The 21,816-nt window shown below is 43.9% G+C and overlaps 1 protein-coding gene across 1 annotated transcript in view; it reads left to right on the forward strand.

Annotated features, from left to right (window-relative positions):
* The window catches only part of LOC107124032 (polypeptide N-acetylgalactosaminyltransferase-like 6), a gene marked incomplete at its 5' end in the record, with an annotated part of 130,234 nt that overhangs the window by 92,643 nt on the left and 15,775 nt on the right, over positions 1-21,816 (forward strand). Inside the window, 3 exons of the mRNA XM_015427418.1 lie at positions 1,568-1,675; positions 10,685-10,906; positions 18,419-18,535. Coding sequence (XP_015282904.1) covers positions 1,568-1,675; positions 10,685-10,906; positions 18,419-18,535 — 447 coding nt within the window. The remainder of the gene's footprint in view (positions 1-1,567; positions 1,676-10,684; positions 10,907-18,418; positions 18,536-21,816) is intronic.

A 21,816-nucleotide genomic window follows, 5' to 3' on the forward strand; every position in this document is an offset into this window, starting at 1 on the left:
GCGGCGTCAAGTTTGCGCACTTGGGGGGATTGTGTGAATCAGACAGACAGACAGCCCTCCGCCTCGGCACCCCGGGACCACGCAGCCCTTTACCCCCTCTTGGCAGCACTCCTTAGCTGCTGCTGCTGCCGCCACCTGAGTGCTCGCGGCAGGAGGAGGTAGGTGGGTGAGGGGGTAAAGGGCCGTGCGGTTCCAGGGCGGAAGGCTGGCTGGCTGGCTGGCTCAGGCGCCGGCAGCAGGGCACACTTACCTCCTGCTTGGCGGCACCTGCAGCAGCTCCAGCGGCCTTGGCTCCCCCGGCAGGCGGCAAGCGCGGCCCTGGCGCAGGCTCCCTTCTTCATGCACCCGCTCTGCTGGTGCGTTTTCCCACCGACCATGGGTCGTTGGAGAGGGTCCGGGCAGGCGGGAAGGATGTGGAGGGACGCAGAGGGGAGCCTCGGGGATCGGCGTTGGCTTTTGGCGGGGAAGAGGCGAAGTTCGGTGCCCCCATACAGGGCCCCCATCCAGGGCATCTAAACTGGTCTTCAGTCAAACCACTGACGCTTACAGTGGAAACTGTAGCTACATGTAACCCACTAAGGTCCTAATATCTGCAGGGAGAGTGGGCGGGTTCAGTCGGTTTTGACAGCGGAACTCCCACCTATGGTTATTAAGAATATGTAACTGCTGTTACTACACATGTACTTAAACACAGACATAAAAGAGGCAATACAACCAATGCACTTTAACATTTAAAATAAACTCTTTATACAAACAAAGCATGGAGGTTTTCATATACTTCATAGCAATGAATCTTCAGGATATTACTGAATACAGATATCTTCAGCATCCACAAGGATGCACAGAACAAAAGCAGGCGTGCCTGATCCCTGTATGCTTTTAACAGCGACAAAACTGCATGGGTTACATACACACCTAATTATTTGACTTATTGTGAACTCTTAAATAATTTTTTTCTCCTTCCTAAGTCAATCAGGCTTTTGTTCACAAGATTAAAAATAACCTCAGTACTAATTTTCAAGAACAAGTGTAATCGGTAAAGTGTACCATCCTATGGACACCATTTGCTATCTCTTCAGTTTTTCCATTCTTTCTTTCTGAAAGGCTTAATTATTTGGGGGCTATTTACCTCCATAAGAGCTAGTGTTGGCCGTAGCATTTGTGATGCTTGTAAAGTGCAAAAGATGTTACACTTATCTGCAAGAAAGTGCAAGTGCTCCATCAGGAGGCTCTCTCCACAGTTCTTTCTGCATTAGAAATTCATGGAGCAAGGCCTTGTATTTATTTCATAGAAAGCAACCTTGAGAGCGGTATTAATTATGGCCTTGTAGTTTATTTAGCAGTCTGTTTTTTTAAAGGCACTTATTTTCAGAAGATATTTAATCTTTCAAAGCAATGACATTTTCTTTTCCCAGTCAGAGTCATTCTAAGAGGAGTAGGTACAGAACGGTGTAGATTTTTCACATGCCTTTTTTCTTTTCCGCTCTCGGCTTCCCATGGGCCTTCCCAAAAAATAGCTTCTCTTGATGGCCACTCTCTTCCCTTCCTTTTTTTGTTTCCGCCTCAGGTCTGGATGTGTGGAGGTGGCATGTTTGATGTTCCATGTTCAAGAGTTGGGCACATCTATAGGAAGTATGTCCCTTACAAGGTCCCGTCTGGAACCAGCCTAGCAAGAGTAAGTAACACTTTCAATTGTAAGCTGTTGGCAGTATAGGTCCAATACTTTGTTTTTTAAGTGCAAACAGAGCCAGCATTAAGGGTCATTGTGGTGTAACACCTGCCAGGGTCTAGCTGAAGGCTATAGTACTTAGCCCATCTCCTTCCATAGGAATAGGGTTGCCAGGTCCCCCCTGTCCACTGGTGGAGAATGGGGGGTAGAGTCACCAGATCCAGGTTGGGAAACTCCTGGAGATGTGGGGATAGAGCTTGGGAGGACAGGGACCTCAGTGGGTACAATGCCATAGTCTCTACCCTCCAAAGTATCCATTTTCCTCAGGAGAACTGATCTCTGTAGTCTGGAGATGAAGTAATTCTGAGGGATACCCAGGTCCCACCTGCAGGCTGGTATCCCTACACAGGAATTGGGGATCATCTCACAGACCCCGTACAGTGTCATGGGAGCCTCTGGAAGGATCTCTAATTTGATGTGCCTGGAGCAGAACTCATTTGTACACTCTTCAAACTTATCAGCACCAAAGGGGCTGTAAGAAGTGATTGGCATCCTCCATGCAAGGGGGCAATGCACCAAGTGGTGCGCCAACTTGAGGGCATCTTGCCCAGGGTCCTCCAGAACATAAGAGCAGCCAACCCCTGAGTACGCATTATTTGGAAAAAAAACAAGTTGCACAACACTCTCCATTTTTCTGAGTATCGAATGATCTAAGTGGTTTTTGCAGAAGAAAAGAAACATATTTTGCAGCTAGATTTGTTAAAATGGTCTAAATCCAGTATGTGCAGCTTTGGAAAACAAATGTCTTCTAGCATGAAGAACAGGACATACTGAAACTTCTTTTTCTGGAAGCTGCGCTACAGGATTCAATGGACACCACTCTCAGCAGAGGACTTGCAAAGTGAGGCTGGCAAAGTTGGATGAGCAAAGTGCTACAAATGTGGGCCTGTTTCTTAAAGCAAACAAACACTACATTCCTAAGCATGTACACTCAGAAGTACGTTCAGTGGTACTTACTCCTGAGTAATTATGTTTAGGATTGCATCCCAAGTCTTCAAGTTAGTGACTTAGGGAGAGGCATCCATGCTTCTGACATTACTCTTTTTACTCACTCTCCAATGAAAACTGACACAGATTGCCATAGGTCCTTTACGCACTAGACCTTAAATCCTGGTTTAGCCCTATCCCCGAACGTACATTCTACACTACACTCAAGTTCACCCCTGTAATTATCTCGGGGTATTTTTTGTTTCCACATTACATTGAGGTCACCCCGGTTTCGCCCCACACTTGTCCCAGGATAAACGGATACTGTTATGACCAGGGATAAATGCAAGGAACTGTGTTGCGAGTTGAACTCTGATAAAACCAGGGATGAGATCCACGTGCCGAAAGGACCATGGTCTGTACAGGGTAATCAGGAAATCCTCGTAAATCAGCAAGTCTGTCTCAGTTCAAGAAGCTGGAATTCAGCTGAGTGGCTGGTCAGTTCCCGCATGCTCCATGTCCTAAGCCAGTTGCCGTACCAAGGAGGCTGAGTTACAGAAGTGATCTCATAAGTCTGCTGTATCACAGTAATGCAATGCAAACTTGCAGATCAATCTGTTTCCAAGCAATCATCCTGAAGGGAAAAGGGATCTTTTGTGTAAGCCTGCAGCCGAAAGGGACCTTGGCTATCTTTGACTCTTAAATGCCAGCAGCTGTTGCGGCTGCGGCTGCTTGACTTCAGCTGTCATCACTCAACTACCATACAGCTGACAGAATGGAATGGGGCCGTCAGGAAAGGAGTGCTTTCCATGACGACGTCTTTTTTACAGTAGCGCATTTTGTTTGTACCCCTCTGACCTTCCACTGAAGCTTTCCATTAAGCTTCTAACTTTTTGATCCTGATTAACTGCCAACTAGATAAACTCATGTCAGAGGTCTTGTTTAGACAGTGTGTGTGTGTCTCAGCTGCAAGCCAGCCCCCTTCTAATCTTCCCCATGTTTTCCCAGTCCAGTACCAGTAACACAATATGCCATCATGATCGTATAGATGGAAGAAGTTCTAGTGGTGGTGCAGGGAGAGAGAGGGGATAGGTCAGTTCAAATCTGCTGCTTTTTCATTTAAAAAAAAATCAGAGCAACCTCACAAAACGATGAGGCGTTGCTGCATGAGGAGTTTGATTATAATAAATGTTAATAAAAACATGCCTGAGGACAGAGAAGGAGCAGCTCAGCTACATTAGCTCTGGCCCGGCAGAGTTTGGTGTCTGTCACCACTTAGTATCATTTTGAGACCTGGAAGTCTACACAGAGCAACAAAAAGAAGACAGCTAGACGCCAGTGTCAGCTGATTCCTCTGTGGTCCCATCCTCTCCACTATTGTTTACTACCGTACTGGAAGAAGAGACCCACATGTTCCAGTAGATTAACTGCACTATACTTTATTACTCTTTCTACACTGCCAGGATCAATCTTCCCACCTTTCCCTGAGTCTTAATCCCTGGGGCTCCCAGTCATTCACCCACCTCCAGTGCTGTTGTCAGTCTGCCAACGGTTGCCATCACCCATCTGTGCTCTGTCCAAATTCTATCCTGTTTGCTGCCTCTGCTCTTCTTTCTCCTGTTCCCTTTCTGCTGTTCCTCACCCAGAAAACAATTGTCCTCTTGATCTCTTCAGCTGCTGGCCATCCCTGAAACCCGGCTCCTCCTCTCTTATGATGCAGCTCTTACTGCCCTCTCCTTTAGATCGCGGTTGTAGGGGTGGCCCCCTCCTGTCCAAATTCAGGCAGCTCCAGCCCATGCCTGCCCTATCCCATTTCACTGCTTATCAAACTTCAAAGTTCATTGTGCAGGATTCAATATCCACTTTGCTGTCCTGGATCAGCTCCACCTACCAGCCTCTCTCACTTTTCAGCTCAGCACTTGATGCTTAGCTCACCTTCTTACCTGTTCTTTGGTGATTTCATGTAGATAATCTCTGACCCAGCTGCATCCCAACTCCACTTCTTATTTGAGCTTTGCCTTTGAATCGGGCAAGGAAAATAGCAGGCGAGGAAAAGATTAGGCAGTTCTCCACTTACCACTTTTTCTGCTTCCGATCTTTAGAAGCAGATTTTTTTTCTTCTTTGATAAGATCCTCAAGGCTAGTTCCATGTATTTGTATTTCAGTGTAACACGTACTTTGGTATTCAGTTCATAACATGCAAGGAAAGCCTTTTTGCATTGATAAGCAAAGACAGTTCATTTAAAATGAGTAACCATTTAAGCTGGTGGAATCATGTGCAAAAAGTAGATAGCAAGAAAAGGTACTGTAAGCTCTAGACCAGGGGTGTCAAAGATAAGGCCCGTGGGCTGGAAGTGGTCTGTCCAAGGCCTCTGATGTGGTCCACGAGTAACTGATGTAAGGGAGGGAGTGCTGGGGGGGAGTGGGCAGAGCCACTCCATTGTGGCTTCAGCATGGCAGAACAACCTCCTCTGCAGCAGTCCAGCATCGTGGGAGCATCTGCCCAGCACTGCACCACTGCCTCTCCAGTCCGCCTATGTGGGTTTTCCTCTGCACACACCCCCTCCCAGCCCAAGGGGCCTTGCAGTGAGGATACACCAACTCAGAGCTTATCAGCTGCTGTTCTTTATACAATTTCTGTCTCCAGTATCTGGCATTACTTTTTATGGCATATGTGGCCCGTAGGCTTACCAAGGTCCGGCGGGGGAATTGTATTTCTTGGCAGGAGCCTTGCCGCACGGACAGCTCCACGCGCTGCACCCGCCGTCGCCAGGATGTGATGCTCCACGTCACTCTGGCAACAGGACTCCAAACAGCCCCGTTGCCAGAGCAACGCGGAGCGTCACATCCTGGCGACGGCGGGTGCAGCGCGTGGAGCCGTCCCCGCGGCAAGGCTCCTGCCAAGAAATACGATTCCCCCGCCGGACCTTGGTAAGCCTAGTGGCCCGGCCCAACAAAGTGACATTTATGTCAGATCCAGCCCTCATAACAAATGAGTTTGACACCTCTGCTGTAGACTGTTTTGTACAGTCAACAGATCCCAAGTGATGGCCTCCTGGTGCACCTGGAATTGCCAGAAGTCTCTCAACTCAGCTAGATTGCATGGAGATGTCAACAGTATGATTTGTCCATGAACGGCAGACATGCCAGATCACAATTTGTCTCATAGCCTTTTTTCATGATGCCGCCATAATGTAAACTGTAGGCACTGCATACCTGTACTCCATGTAGAGGTCTCTGTTCATACAGCTGGGGCACCCACATCCTGTCTGGGACTGTTGTCAGCCTTCAGCTATACGAAGCAATCAAACAGCAATCTACTAAACTGTTTTGCCAGAGATGCAAACATATGTGTGTCACATCACATTTCAATGAATACCCATCTGCCTCCTTTGCACAAATTGTTATAACTTTATTACTTCCCCCACTTTCCCTTTCATGCAGATTGTACATTATGAATGATCTCTTGGGGACATCAAGCCACCCTCTTGCAAATATGTTCTATAAAGCAGATGACAAGTGATGAGTAGACAGATCTCTAAATCACAAAGGAAGGAAGATTAGGCATAATAAAAATTCAGTGCAATTCTCCTTTCTTCAGATCAGTCATCAAAGACAAAAATGCCTACCTTGTAAATTGCTCTTTCTTTGGCAAGCGGTATTAAGCACTGCTTTGCAAAAGAAGCATGAGGAAGCAGAACAAAATTAAAATATGAAAATATACTGACATATGTAGTCCACTTAACCCACATTAGCCCATGCAATCTTTATAGCTCACATTTTGGACTGGCAGGTGTTAGGAATCGATTCATTCACTAGCATTATTGCTTCTTGATGTGCTTCTGTGAATTGTATATGCATTATGGCATCCAAATACATATAACCGAGTCTCCAACATAAGTCTTAGATCTCATGTTGATCCCCTCTTCTACTTGGCCCCCAGTGTTCTTCTCTTTGTCTGGTCCCATTTCCTCAGCAAAGCCTCTTCTGAAGCCCCTACTTTTACTTTGCAATGTGGTTCTCCTATAAGCATGACTTGGTGGTCAGTCCCCAACTTTTCCCAATGTCTTCAATGTGGACCCTACAGATGAGGGCACATACTAATTTCTGTATTCTGTATAGCATACAGACTACTGATATTAGATCAATGTTAAATGGTAACTGTACATATTTATCAGATACTGAAACTCTGAGGGACTGGTAGATTATACAATAATACAGCACAATGTTCAATAGGACCAGTCTGCTGTAAGCATATTTTTGCAGCTAGGCCCAATGGAATTGTCATATGATCTTGAAGAATTCTGTGGTACAATGATCTGAAACAGATGTGCGAATGAATATCATTCCTTTTTCCTGCTTTTGGTCCCATGCCTTCCTGTGTCCTTCCTCTTGAAATCTAATAGCTGGAGAATTTCTGAGAAGAATCATGTGGTATCGTCGCCTGTAAAACTGCAACAGCTGGATATGATGCATAAGTCATTTAGGAATAAGGACATTGGAGTTGTCAATTCTTATACTGTTCTAATTGCACTCACACAATTCCTCAAAGCATTAATGTTTTTCTGTGTCAGTAACCTGTGTTGCTGTACCAGCTGAAATCTGCTTCATTTGTTCTATATCTCACAGCCTTTGTATTTGGATATGTTTTATTGGCTTTGAGACATCTAGCTTTGTTCAGATGCCTGATGCAAAACAAATTTATACAGTGCAGGACAGCAGCTTCTAAATGAACACTGGAAGCAGATCACAATAGGAGAGAAATATGAAATATTATCTTATGCTACCGATTATGAGATTGATACTGCTTTCCATCTGCAGAACATGTCTCTCAGTGTTTTGTAACCGCATGCTCTATAAAAGAATAAATATTATAAGGTTTACAAGTGGCATTTTGAAAGGGAGGGTTTATGATGTCCCCCTTCACTGTTCGAATATCCCCACTGGCAGAATCTAGTATGGAGGATAAGGATGAGGAAGTATCTGTGACAACACTCCTTTCATCTGGTGAGAACAGAGAAAATGATAGAGTAACACTTACCATCTTCTATTTTCAAAGTATGCGAATGATCTTACAGATTAGAATGAGCTACTCATTCTATTAAATCACAGCTAAAAGTATTTCTAGGTACATAGCAAGTGGGAAATTGTGTTTTTGAATGCTTTTTTTTTTGCATTAACAAATGCTACATGTAGAAATCAGCACATCAGTTAGAAAAATTCTGGCTTCCCCCTTTGCTTGATATGCTCATTTTTTATATAGAGATGAGTGCTTTTCCCCTTGGCTAAACATTCAGAAATATAATTCCCCCCCAGTGGCCATGGTATAATCCAGTTTTGCTGGATAGGTAAATTGGCCCTTACCCCTAGGTAAAAACCACACATGAGAACAGTTGGAAACACCGTGAAAGGTATAGGTACCACTTCTTGACCCTTTCCTTGGAAGGATTTGTATTTTAACCCTTGTTAAATTTGTGATGGTTAAATTTTATGATAGTATCATATGATACTATTTGTAAGCCGCTTTGAGTGCATTTAGAAGTGATAGATAAATGCTTCAAATAAATAGGCTTTAATGTAAGAGTATTCACGTGCCACAGAAAGCTTTGAGCCATCAATGCCGCTTTGCACACAGAAGAAGGGTTATTACATTGCTAGATATTTCAGGTATTAAAATATTTGTGTACTACATTTCTACCCTTATGCTGACCAACAAGAGACATGATAAACAGGTCCAGGGATCGCCCTCCCACCTATAACTCTGAAAGCCATTATAGATAAGTAACCCTATCAATGAACCAAAGTCTGAAAAATATTAAACACAGCCTCAGGAAGGTCATTCCAGGGGAATGGAGATGCTGCTACTGAAAAATGTTTGTGATCTAGTTGGAGCCAGTCTAATTGCCTTAGGTGATAGAATAGAGAGGAGAAATAATGGAGAGCAAAGCATGGAGTAGAAAGCTATGGAAGGGGGTCTTAGTATGGACTTACAGAGCTCTGTATAATATAGTTGAAAATGAGAGCCCTTGCCGTGTACAAGGCTCCAGACCATAGCTAGATTGAAAAGCAGCCTTCGGGAGAAACTGTGAATGACTTACGCTTAACCCTTCACAGTACACAGAGGTCTCAGTCTCATGGGCATGCCCTGTGGTGTGCTTAAATTACCATAGCATCTCATTCGTTTATTCAAAACGAGATAACTATTCAGTGGCAGCAATCACTGAAAAATAGAAATGAGAGAATTGGTTCTGAATCTGGAAATTCCATATCTTAGATCATCTCCTAACATCTAATAAGGAGATGGCAGAAGGGGAGAAATTAGATGCCCTTATTAGGTTTTCTCATTGTACCAATTCAAGTTGAACCTGTTGCCTTTCCATGTAAATGTGTTGTTTAAAGAATATCCCCTTCCCCTTTTGTATAAAAAATAAAGAACTGACATTCTGCTGAGATGGAGAGACTGTGAAGGAGCCAAAACCCTGTTCAGGAGGAGGAAATGCTATGTGTGGTGTCATTTTGACTTGAATGTAGACACAGATGGAGAAGATGGGGAATGCAGAAGCAAAAATGGGTTAAAGGAGCTTGACAGGGAAGGAATCAGAGATGGCAAGGATATCTAACCAGGCTGCATGTTCCAGAGTAGTGGAGAGTATTATACTTTTACATACATCCACTGGAAATATGAACATCATGTACAAGTGCTTCAAAGTGCATACATATGGGCTGCAAATGTTGAAAGGCAAGAACTGGACCTGTGGTAAAAGACCTATGTGTGCATGGTGAGAGTCAGAGCTGGATAGCGTGGTGAATTGGCCAGTTTTCTACCAAGTGGTCTGGTTTTTCCCCTTCTGAGCAATAGCCCAGTGAAAGGGTTTTTTCCCCTTATAATGGAGGAAACAGGACAAAGGCCAATTTTCAATTATTTATTTTTAATTAGTTGTTGTTTCTGTCATGCTTGGAGTGACTCAAATGAGTTGGGGGGGGGGAGATCAGACATTCCCCTCCAGTTTCATCCATTCCAATCATTAGGGAAATACATGGTACAAGTGCACAAGCCTTTGTCCTGGCGTGGCCTTTCCTACTTTTTCCCCATCCTTCCTCCACTTTAACCAACTTTGACTTCTGAAGGCAAATTGATTTTTTTTTAATGTTTCATAAAGCTTCAGGTTAAAATCTTCCCACAGTAAATGAAGGCTTACTCCAGGTTTTCTGAAACCTTTTGATCTGATGGGTTTTTGTTGTTGTTGCACTTTATCCTTAAGGTGTGTGAAGCCTTTGCTTTCAGAAGCCAGAACAAAGTCCGGTGGCACCTTTAAGACCAACAAAGTTTTATTCAAAGTATAAGCTTTCATGTACAAGCATATAGAATCCAAAGAGCCCACATGAAAAGGACCTAAGACATCCTGATTGCTACAAGGAAAAATTAAAAGGGACATTTTACATCTAACAGTCAAAACTTCAACACATGAAGTATTGTGTATTGCATTCCAGAACAGAACAAGCGAAATCTCATATTAGACAGGATAATGACTAGTGAGTTAAGTTCTAATAGAGATGCAAAATAGAGTCTTGTTCTACAAATCCTCTTTGTAGGATCAGGGATATTTAGGATTTAAATGAAAGGCATCAAGTGGAGCAAAAGACTATGCACTTTATTTAATAAACAGACCTTAAACACAAAGCATTTCTGAACAGAAACTATGTGAAATATTGACTAATCAAGTAAAAATTGAGAGATCTTTGCAGTAAGATCCCATTGAAATAATTAACCAAGTCTTTACTGTATCTAGTTAATTAAACCCCTTTCAGTAATTGCAAAGAAGTGTTTAAAAAAAGGAGAATGAAGCCATCAGTCTGATTTTGATCAGGCTTCTAATAGCATTTAAATGTGAGAGGCTTTCGTTGCTTAATGCACAGCCATCCGAAAACTAGATAAGGAAATGGCATATTGTAATTTTACATCGGTGCCAATGGTGAAATCCAGGCTAAGTATCAAGAGTTGACTGACTGTTACTTTCTGCTGCTCAGAACCTGAAGCGCGTGGCAGAAACATGGATGGACGAGTTCGCAGAGTACGTTTACCAGAGGCGGCCCGAGTACAGACATCTCTCCACCGGTGACATCTCAGCCCAGAAGGAGCTTCGAAAGCACCTGAAGTGCAAAGACTTCAAGTGGTTCATGGCTGCAGTGGCTTGGGATGTCCCTAAATACTTTCCACCAGTGGAGCCCCCTCCTGCTTCCTGGGGAGAGGTGAGGAATATGCCTTGAACACCACTCAGTTTAATAGCATGGTCCCTTCTCTATGGGCAGTGCTGCATTTCCAGCAGGGCTGCTGCTGTTATGATATAGCTTTCACAAAATTAGTTCTGACTTCCTTGGCTGGTGGGTCATTAGGAGCTGGTAGTGATTGGAACCACCTACGAAGCAGCCGTCAAGAAGAGGGACTGTTGTTCCTGAAATATGTATCATCCATTATCGTTATCTGTATGCCCTCTGGTGCCACGCTGCATGTGCAGTAGAGACTCCTTCCAAAATGTGCAGATGCTTATTTGTGGGCCTCAGTGATTTTGGAGACTGCCATAGGTAGACTGCATGAGTTGTGCCACTAAGTTCTGTGCACCCTCTATCATCTGAACAAAAATGGAAAGGAATTTTGTGCACAAGTGATGACTTGGTTTCTAGATTTGCACAAAGAAAGATATGTTTAAAAATAGAGATGTTATTCCAGTGAGCTTCTGCTTTTAAAATATTTAGCTGTCTGGCAGTTTCGCACCAGTTTTTTAAAAGTCACTTTATCATTTGAAACACATTCTTTAAAAAAACCCAACAAAGTGAGATTGTAAATACGAGGTCAGTCCATGCATACAGCCTGCTGGCTTTTTTTCCCGCTGGTAGCTTCCAGGGGAATGTAAAGTATGATGCAGAACTGGAGCCAGGAAGAAATTTCTTTGCTCGAGGTGCCACTTTGGAGAGCTGCAGCCATCACAGAAACTGTGTTCCAAATACAAGTTATCTATTTCCCCGCATTATTGCATACCCAAGGATGATTTGTGGGGGAAATGCTACAGGAGGCATATGTGCAGGGATGCTTTGATTCTTCAGCCCAAATGGAAGCAAGCCAGAATTTTCCATTTCAGTTTATCCACTCAATTATTAAATAATGCAGGGCTCTGAAGGGGGTGGGGGATGCATATGCTCATAACAGTTAAAGACTGACCTTAGGCCATAAGCAGAAGATCAAGTGTCAGGTGACTGCTTCCTTCCCTCTCTTGTCTACAGCTCCATCTACACATTACAAAGTCCTCATGTTTGTTGGGGAAGAATACAAGGATTTCGTACTACATGTGCAATGGGAGTTTTGTGCCTCCCAGACGCACACTGGTTCATTTCTGTTTGGGACCACAGCACTCAGGGAGAAGCTGCTTTGGTCCCCCGTTTTTGCATCCACAAACTGTTGGCCACTGTTAGCGCTGCGGTGAATCTGACACAAGTAAGGTGATTTTTACAATCGAGCCAACAGCAGCTCCACGGGGCAGTTTCCAAATGCTATAACAGGTGTGGGGGGGGGACTATGTGCTGTGGATGCAAACAGAAAAGAGGCGGTGTGCATCCGAGAGGCACAAAGTCCTTGTGTTGTTCCCCAACCATGTGTAGCTGGAGGCTACACCTATCATACGATTTTTATGGGCTCTGGCAGGTGATGAGAAGTCTCTAATTGTCGCTGTGAGAAACAGGATGCTGGACTAGATGGACCTTTGATTTGATCCAGCAGGACTTGTCCTGTGAGACACACAGGAGCGAGCTTTGACTTGTCTGGCATACCATGAAAACTCCTGCTGTTTTTCTAAAACTATATGTTATTTCTGCACATATTCTCCATTTTCTTAAACAATGTAAAAGGGCAATGGTGTTTTCCCTCTGCAGTAAGGCTCTCCTATTCCTGTGCATTCCACCCAACAGATGATTGCCCTTCCAATGCAGAACTGAGTCTTAAAAATGGAAGGACACAGGGGAGACTGTGTTCTCCAGGCTCTGAAAATGTGATTCTCTAAACACAGTCTAAATGGTGGCCAACAGTGAGATTTTTCTCCCTAAGTAGCCCCTCTTTCTATCACCCTACTTTCTAATGCCTTTGGTTTCAGTCCAGTATTGTGATTGGAGTTTTTTGCTTAATGATTAATGATCTTTAATGTTGAAGAACATTTGAAGGTCTGTGGATTTTATAATAGTTAATTGAAAAGAGAGAGGAAATATATATTCTGTTTGCTACTTCTCTAAAACATTCTCAGTCAATGTGATCTGTTAGATGTCCACCTGGACTGTCATTCAGCGCATTCTCCATTTCCTCTTGGAGAGGATAGATATCAAGCTGGCTGTTTGTGCCTGTCTGAGGGCAGTTTTGCAGTAAGAACAGAGCAGTGAATGTATAAACAGCCTATGAAATTTTATTTCTCTTCTTGTAAACCCCTTTTTGTACAAATTAGCAATTTCTTGGCAGTGCATATTCTTGCAAAGACTGAAGTGATTTTTGAAAACTGACAACTTTGCCCTTGAGGTAACCTCTAGGTTTTGGAAGGATACATTGTCCATCTAGTATCTTGTTTTGCCGTTTCATCACTGGAGGCGAATTCAGTACAGCAGATGGCTTGCACAGGGATGTGAAGTGAAAGGAACTCATTTCATTGCTACCAATTTTATCATGAGAATCACTCCTTTCAGTTTAAAAAAAACCCTCTGTTGTATGTTCCATCCCCATTTGGGCACAGGCAGGCCGTACCTACAAGAGACTGTGAGCAGGCTACACGGAGCCCCCATTTCTCCATTCCCAGCCAGGTTCAAATTCCTGTTGTGTTGTAAGGGTAAGGTGAATGATGGGAGAACACTGTGATAAGCTGCTTTGGCCCACAAGGGAGAAAAGTGGGATGTAAATAAAAAATAAACAAAATTTAAAAATAACATAATAAGCAGCATGCAGCACAGTGGTTACTTCCATCCATCCATGGCTGTCCTCCGCACTGCCCTGACTGACAGTTTACTTAAGCTTGGAGAGCTGAATGTACAATTGATGATTTTGCACAACTGGAATATAGATGGGTACTGGAGTGCTCCTCCTGTCACCTGGTGGTTATGTGAGTAGGGTGTCTGCATTCTCTTATCCTCATGGGGTTTTTCGTCAGTTCTGGCCCCATCCTGCTTCAGTTTATCCCCTGATTTCTATACACCTTTTTCTGCCTTTGGTTTTCACTTTGTGTCTGCCCCCCCCCCATTTTTCCCACCTGTTTTGAGACCACTTTACCCTGATGATCTCCTGAAAGCCAATTCTGAGGTTTTTTCCCTAGTGTGTAATGTTTCTATTGGGTTCTTTGTCCCACCTACCTCCAGTCCACTTTGTCCCACCCACCTCCAGACAGGACTGTCATCACTGTTAAACCATTCCCTCCCCTACCTTGAAGATGAATTGTTTCATTTTTTTTAAAAAAGGCCAAAAATATAGATATATTGCTGTAGTTTTGTAACGATAGCTTAAGCAGGATCTCTCAATTTGCAGTTTTCAGTTTTGAAAAGTAAATTTCTAGCTTCTTCCCTTGGGGAGATTATATGCCTTTTTCCATATATCTCTGCAAAGGAAGGGTACAGTGATTTACTTTTTTAATGAAAGCTGGGAACTCAGAGAACCTGCTTCAGTTGACATTGCAACACTACAGTGATATGTCAATACTTAGGTCCTTTAAAAAAAAAATCATCAACGATGATGACAGCACACACCCCTTGAAAATCCCCATTATTTAAGCCACGCGCAGAAGAAAATAAACTGACTCCACAACTATAAAAATGCACAGGGAGGGCATATGTTTGGAAGAACCCTACCCAAACTGATTTCAGTGGCTGTGGATTGACTCCCAAGAAAATCAAGAGTGATCCGAGCATGTGGAAAAGGTCTCAGTCACATCGTGACTAGTAGTCATATGCAACAAAGTTCAACTAGAACAATATAGTGGCCGTTTTCTTGTTAGGCTCTTCAGCCCCTGTCTTACCCTGTGTGGTGTCAGACTTTCACACATGCTAAATAATGCAGTTTCAAGCCATTTCAGCGACGGTTTGCAAGTGGATGTTGCCATTTCATACATTAAAATCCAGTTGCAAAGTGTATTGAAATTGGATCGAAGGTGCGTTATTTAGTGTGTGTGAAAGTGCATCAATATGGTTACAGTGTCAGACTAGGATCCGAGAGCCCCAGAGTCCCTACTCTGCCATGGAAACGTGCTGGTGACCTTGGGCCAATCACACACTCTCAGCCTAATCTACTTCACAGAGTTGTTGTGCAGATAAAAGGGAGGTAGGAAGAACTGTGTAAGCTGCTTTGGGTCTTTATTGGAGAGGAAAATGGGGTATAAATGAAACAAATAGGTAAATAATAAATAATTCTTGTTCACTTTAAAAGGCACTGAGACTAGGGTTGCCAAGTTGTTCTGACTCACCGGCGGGGGAGTGTCTCTTCGGTCCGGGAGCTTCCGAGGGATGCGTGTGCGCCACCAGAATGTCACAGGAAGTGACACACGACGTAGAGCACGTTGGGCCATGGCCCCAATCGTTGGGAGAGAAAACCACAGAGTTTTCCCTCCAACGATTGGGGACACGCCCTCAACGTGCTCTACGTGGTTGCGTCACTTCCTGTGATGCACCCACGCTGCGCTTCGGGGGGCGGGGTTCCCCCCTGGGCCTGATTCCGCAGCGGCGGAAATCGGGCCTCCAAAGCGGCGGTTTACCTGCCCCCCGCCCCCACTTGGCAGCCCTAACTGAGACCCATTAAGGCAAACTGCCACCCTACTGCCTGACTGCTCATACTTTCTAATAGGGTTCATCAGTTTCCTAGATCTAACTGAAAGAAAATGAAGCCGCTTTATCCTGATCCTTGGATTTCATATCTGATATAGCAGTCATGGGAATGTTCAAAAGGGAGACTTCTGAAGTGGAAGAAGTAATCCACATAAGACAGAATCAAAGTGTTAGAACTGACGCGTTCTTTATTATGCAGAAAGGATGACCTTTTCCATAGCTTTAATGACTCTATCTCGGCCCATCATTTACTTGGTATAAAATAAATATTTTTAAAAGATTCTTGTATGTTGCACAACCCCTGTGCCACTCGCATTCCCACCAATCATAGTGGTCCTTCTGAACTACAGATTTCCATGTTTTCTCTATGCTACAGATTTTGGTCCTGGCTTGGTTTATTTCCGTGGCTTCCTCTCACAAGAATGTTCAGGTTTTTTAAAAAAGAAGTTATTAGGTAGCAGCCTAAAAAGTGGCTTGTTAGATATTCTGTCTATAATGCTGATGTGCGGAATACATACTGCTTTCTTACTCCCTCACTAATAATTGTAGCGGTGGGTCTCTGTACTGCTTTAAATGTAGAGGGCAAGAGTGACCTTCCTTTTTGTGTATTTTGCACCCTTGAAAAGCTTCCTGTTGCAACACAGACACTTGTGCATTCAAGTCACTGGAGCTGTGTTATGCGAAAGGCATTCTGTGCATTTGTGGGGAATGGAAGGTTTTTATGAGGCTAGATTGCACTGCAGTGACCCTGACAAGCGAATCAGGGCACCACCTTTGATACTCAAGGACAACACATTATTTGAATAGATGATTCAATTGAGCAGCATTTCTGACTTGATTTACTACATATTTTAGCCACCGGCAACTGCTTCATTTGAGGAGCTTCAGCTAGTGTTTGCTAGACTGAACAGATGCATGGTATTCTTTTTAATACCACATAAGCTTGTTTTTCAATTAACAACAATCAGGGATAAAAACACTCATGAATTCATCATTTTGATTAACTAGTTCATGGTCTGATCATTGCTTGAAAACAGAACTTAGTTTGCTTGCAACCAACCGTCTCTGCTCTTAAGCCCCTTACACAAATGCAAACTGTTTTTTTTCACATGTGTGCCATCAAAAAAGAAGGGGTCATCTGACATTCACATACAAGTTACAGTTATGCCCAGTAATAAATATATTTTTGTATATAACACTTTTTTAAGGAGGTTGTCTTACATTTAGGCTTGGCTTCCTTTTGAATAAATATGGCATGTTTGGGAAGTATAACACTTCTCCTGGATGCGTTTCTTGTCTGTTTCTCACGATCCCTTCAATACACATTATTCAGGAGTCACTGTCCTTTCTAAAAATAATGTCAGATTTAACAACAGAATAGGGTTGCCAGCCTCCAGGTGGGGCCTGGGGATCTCCCGCTTTAACAACTGATCTCCAGCTGACAGAGATCAGCTCCCCTGGAGAAAATGGAGGCTTTGAAGGGTGGCCTCTATGGCATTCTACCCTGCTGAGACACCTGCACTCTCCTGGATCCACCCCTAAAGTTTCCAGGTATTTTCCAACCAAGACCTGGCAACCCCACAACAGAATGACAATACGTTCTACTAGTCCTTGATGAAATTGCTAAAAATCCTATAGCACTGCTGGACTGGACCAAAGGTCCATCTCATCCAGCAGTTTGTTCCAAATCCTTTCAAGGAAAAAAGGCCAATCTCAAGCGGATTGACTCAAGACTCTTACTCAGGTCTATGTTTTTATAACTTTGTAAACTATTAGGCTGCGGTGGCTCAGTGGTTAAGATGCTGAACTGCAGACCAGAAGGTCGGTAGTTCGGCAGTTTGAGACCCGAGTGCCGCATGACAGAGTGAGCTCCCGTCTCTGGTCCCAGCTACTGCCAACCTCGCAGTTCGAAAGCAAGAACTTGCAAGTAGATAAATAGGTCCCGCTTCGGTGGGAAGGTAACAGCATTCGTGTGCCTTGGCGTCTAGTCATGCCGGCCACGTGACCACAGAAACGTCTTCGGACAGCGCTAGCTCTTCGGCTTGGAAACGGAGATGAGTCGGATTCGACTGGCTTTCGAGCAAGGGAAACCTTTGCCATTACCTTAAACTGTTAGGTGGCTTGGTAGCCCATAAGTGACAGAATGGCAGTACACACATTTCAGACAAACAAACAAACAAGTGACAGAATGATTCATGCAATGCAAGTGGGAAAGGCACAGTCTTGGAATCCTAGGGCAGGCTTATCAATCATACTGGTATTTGGAGGCTCCTATGCCAGAAGGACCATACTGAAAAGAGCTAGTTCAGTTTTATATCTCAGCTAGATGTGTTCATAGGTTTTAGAGTCTGGAAGGGACTCTCAAGAGTATGCTTGTGACTTTAAAACCTAACATGAAAAGTAGTTGGATCCAACAGCTGTCTTTTGCTACATAAAGAGAAATACTGCTTCTGTTGGAAGAGTCCTGATTTAGCAGAAGGGAAACATTAGATCCAACCGACTGTATTTCAGATCACAGCCATTTTAAGTCTTCTGTCATGAAAGATTTTGGTGTTGGAGAGTGCTGGGTGATATACATATTTGTATTTCCAACTAATCAAAGCAAAACCTTTAAGCATGTTACTGCTGGTGGCCACAGCAAAATCAGCATCATTCTAAGCTGTTCCATAATGCATCACTTGTACTAGTTAGAGTATCAGAGAAGGATTTGGGAGAGCTGGGTTTGAATCCCTACTTTTCCATGAAAACTTGCTTGCTGGTCTTGACCAGCTACTCTCTCTTGGCCTAACCTACCTGACGGGGTTTTAGTTGTAAAGATAAAATGGAGGGGGCAGAATGGTGTTGTAAGCTGCTCTTCATTCCCATTGAGGAGAAAACCAGATTATAAATATGTACAAATAATTTTGGGCCTAATTGATTTGACAGATTCGAAATGTGGCAGCAAATCTCTGTGTGGACAGTAAGCACGGAGGAACAGGAACAGAACTCAGGCTGGATATCTGTGTGAAGGATGGCTCAGAACGAACATGGTCACATGAGCAGGTATTTTGCCAGTCACATGACCCTTTCCCTCTTGCTCACTCTTTATACGTGCAGCCAATCTTTCTCCAGGAAACAAAAATAATCTCATGTGTGATGTAGACATGGTATTTTATTTTCTGTTTCTAGCAGCCCTAAAACAGCTGTAGAAAGAAATGCTTATTATGTAGCAGTCGTTATTACTAGATTTAATAAAGCATATATAACACATTCTGGAGGAGACACCTCAGAGTCAGGCACAGTAACTGAAGCAAGGGATGGATTCCTTTAACCATAGCCAAATTTGGGAAACACTAGAAGCCTGACAAAAGTAATGTATAAATCTTTGCTTTTCTTTCTGTTACACACAGCAATGAAACTATATCTCAGGAACATTGCAGTTATGTTCAGAAGCACCAGCTTGTCTTGTCGGAATGGATGTAGGATTGCCATCTGTGTTCAACAGTGGCAATTAGAATTATGTAGTTCTGATAACAGTCAGCAGAGGGCAGCACTAGACAAGCAGACCTCCATGCTGGACCAGAACAAGATAGAAAACTTAATGGATTTTTAACTGCAAAATATTTTCAATCTCCAAAGCCTTTAAGGATGGAGAGCTTATGCAAGATTAAAGCAGGCTGTGGGATGGAGGAGGAGAGCGGACAAAACAATCACTTTACAATTCAAATGAGCAGAAAATGAATTTCAAATTTTGAGTATGGTCTGCTTTTATTTTTCAATGTATTCAGCTCTTCTTAAGTGACTAAAACTACAGCGGATTGTATTGTACCAAAGTAGAAGCTATGCAAATCAGTATTTCTACTTGGCTTTTAAGATAATGCAAAAGGTAACCTGAAAAATAAGTTTCACTTCTGGGAAGAGATTTAAAAAATGTAAATCGAGCTGTGCAGAATGTACAACTATGTCAGTTTTGGAGGCCAACATAGTACTTTGGGGATGGAAAACATTTCCTGGAAAAAAAACATGGTGGGAATGTTAATTTTTCTGGACCTGTTCACTTGCTATTTTACTATTTTGCTTTACTTTGGTCCCAGTCACACGGGCCGGAAAATGCGGGGGGGGGGCTGTTTGCCCCGGAGCAAACTAATGCACGGCCGCCAGGTCACACGTCCTGCTGATGTCCCGTGGTTCAGGGGGAGATGCCAATCACACAACAATCCTGCGGCGCGACAGAGAAGCGGCGTGGCGCGATCACAGCAGCAATGGCTAGGCGCCATTGCTGTGGCAAACGGGGTTGTGGGTTTTTTTAAACCGAAGTGTGCGCATGCGCCGTTGGGTGCGTGTGCGCATCCCGTGGAGACTCGGGGGAAAAAACCCTTTTTGCGACGGGACATGGGCAGGCGCCGGATGCCACGAACTACCACCAGAAACGCGATCAGACGCCCGCCCTTGCCCCATGGTTTCCGGAAACTAGTACCACGGAGGTACTAGTTTTTTACGCCGCATCTTCGGCGGGAAGCCTCGGGTTAGCCACAGGAGCTGTATGCTTCCCAGATGTTGCGGTGTGATCGCGCCCGGAAAATCCGCCTATCTTAGTAGCATGGCTAATGCTCCGCCTTTGTTCTTCAAATTACCACAGTTCCAGAAGTCAATTTCCACATTCTGGATGATGTTACCATGCTATGTAACCAATCTGATTTGATCACATGAGAACAAATCGACACTAATGCTTCCTGCATGAGTCACATGAGAAAGTCTTTCACCCACTCTTCAGTGGGCAAGCACATTCTTCCCTTGGATGCAGCTTCCCCAAACCACGTTTTAGCATGAAAAATCATCACTTGACTTTCAAAATCAGTATTCGCCCATTTGCCTTCAAAGTATTCATGGTGACTTCTCATGACCCCTAGTGGGGTTTGGACTTCCCAGAGAGCTGGCCTATGATCTATCGCCTGCATCTGCATTCCGAGCCCTGGTATTCCTTGGAGGTCTCCCTTCCAATTAGTTGCCAGGCCTGGCCCTGCTTAGCTTCTGAGATCTGGCAAGATCAGGCTTGCCTGGGCTATCCAGGTCAGGGCATTAACAGCACTTCTTAATAATAATGCACTAGCCGAGGAAGGAATTTCATTTTATAATCCTCAAACTACTACTGGTTGAGTGCTAAGAAAATGTGATGGCCCTAGCGTCCCCTTGCACCTATATGGCAAATGAGTCAGATCTGCTTATTAGCTATGCTAATGACATGCTACAAACAGATTGTCAAGAAAGGAACTGTAAGAGGCGGAATAGCTAATTAACTCTTAACTACATCTTATTTTAAATACATAATTTTAAATGCTAAAGGATGTGTCCATTAAATAAGAGGCCATAGCTTTTTTTCCCCCTTTAACGCATCCTTGTTTGTCCCAGATTAAATGAAATTATCTATCGAGGTTGTTAAGTGCATCATCAGCCCTTGTTCGTCATGTTTAAAAGGGACGTGCTCTGTGATCCATCCCTGTCAACCTCTAACTTGTAACCCTGTTGTAAGGCACCCTGAGCCCTGCTTGTAGGGAAGGGCGGCCTAGTAAATCCAATTTAATAAATAAATAAATAACTGCTGCGCAAGATGCAGCCCCTTGGCCATAAACCTTTGTGATGGCTCAAACTACCACATGAAAGCCTGTAACGAGCTGCAATGGAGTCAGGCGCTGCAGAAGAGGGGATACTTAAGTGAGTTTTATGGCTCTGGTTTGGAGAAAGAAATGACAAGAGAGACAAATTAAACTGGCAATTCTTAGCCTTGAGAGGTCCCGGCACAATTTGAAGGAAAGGGTTGAATGAAACTCGGTAATGTGTAGCCCCTTCAGAATGAAGAAAAATGTCAGTCACACATGGAAACGTCTCTCTCATTCTCTCTGTCTGAGGGAGCCTGAAGTCAGGACAAAAACAGGGGAAGCCACTGGAAACTGCTTAAGGCACATGACACTGCTTTTTATTCCTCTGTGCTCCCTTATAATGAAGGAATACTGAACTGGGGGGGGGAGGAGGTGATAACCTATCCGGACCAGGGGTCTCTCTTTTATTTATTATTTCATTTATACCCTGCTTTTCTCCTCAATGGAGCACCAAAGCAGTTTACATCACTTTCCTCTCCTTCACTTTATCCTCACAACAACTCTGGGAGTGGAGATTTGAACCTGGACCTCCCAGATCCTAGTCCAACATTGTAACTGATACACCTTCACTGGCTCTCCTGGTAGGGTTGCCAAGTCCATCTTCCACCCCCCAGCGGGGGACTTTGGGGGCGTTCCTGGAGGGGGCGGGGCATCCCCGACGTGATGACGCCACATTGGGGATGTCCA

The sequence above is a fragment of the Gekko japonicus genome, unplaced genomic scaffold (genome assembly GCF_001447785.1).
Source record: "Gekko japonicus isolate JY-2015 unplaced genomic scaffold, Gekko_japonicus_V1.1 scaffold2385, whole genome shotgun sequence".
Lineage (NCBI taxonomy): Eukaryota > Metazoa > Chordata > Lepidosauria > Squamata > Gekkonidae > Gekko > Gekko japonicus.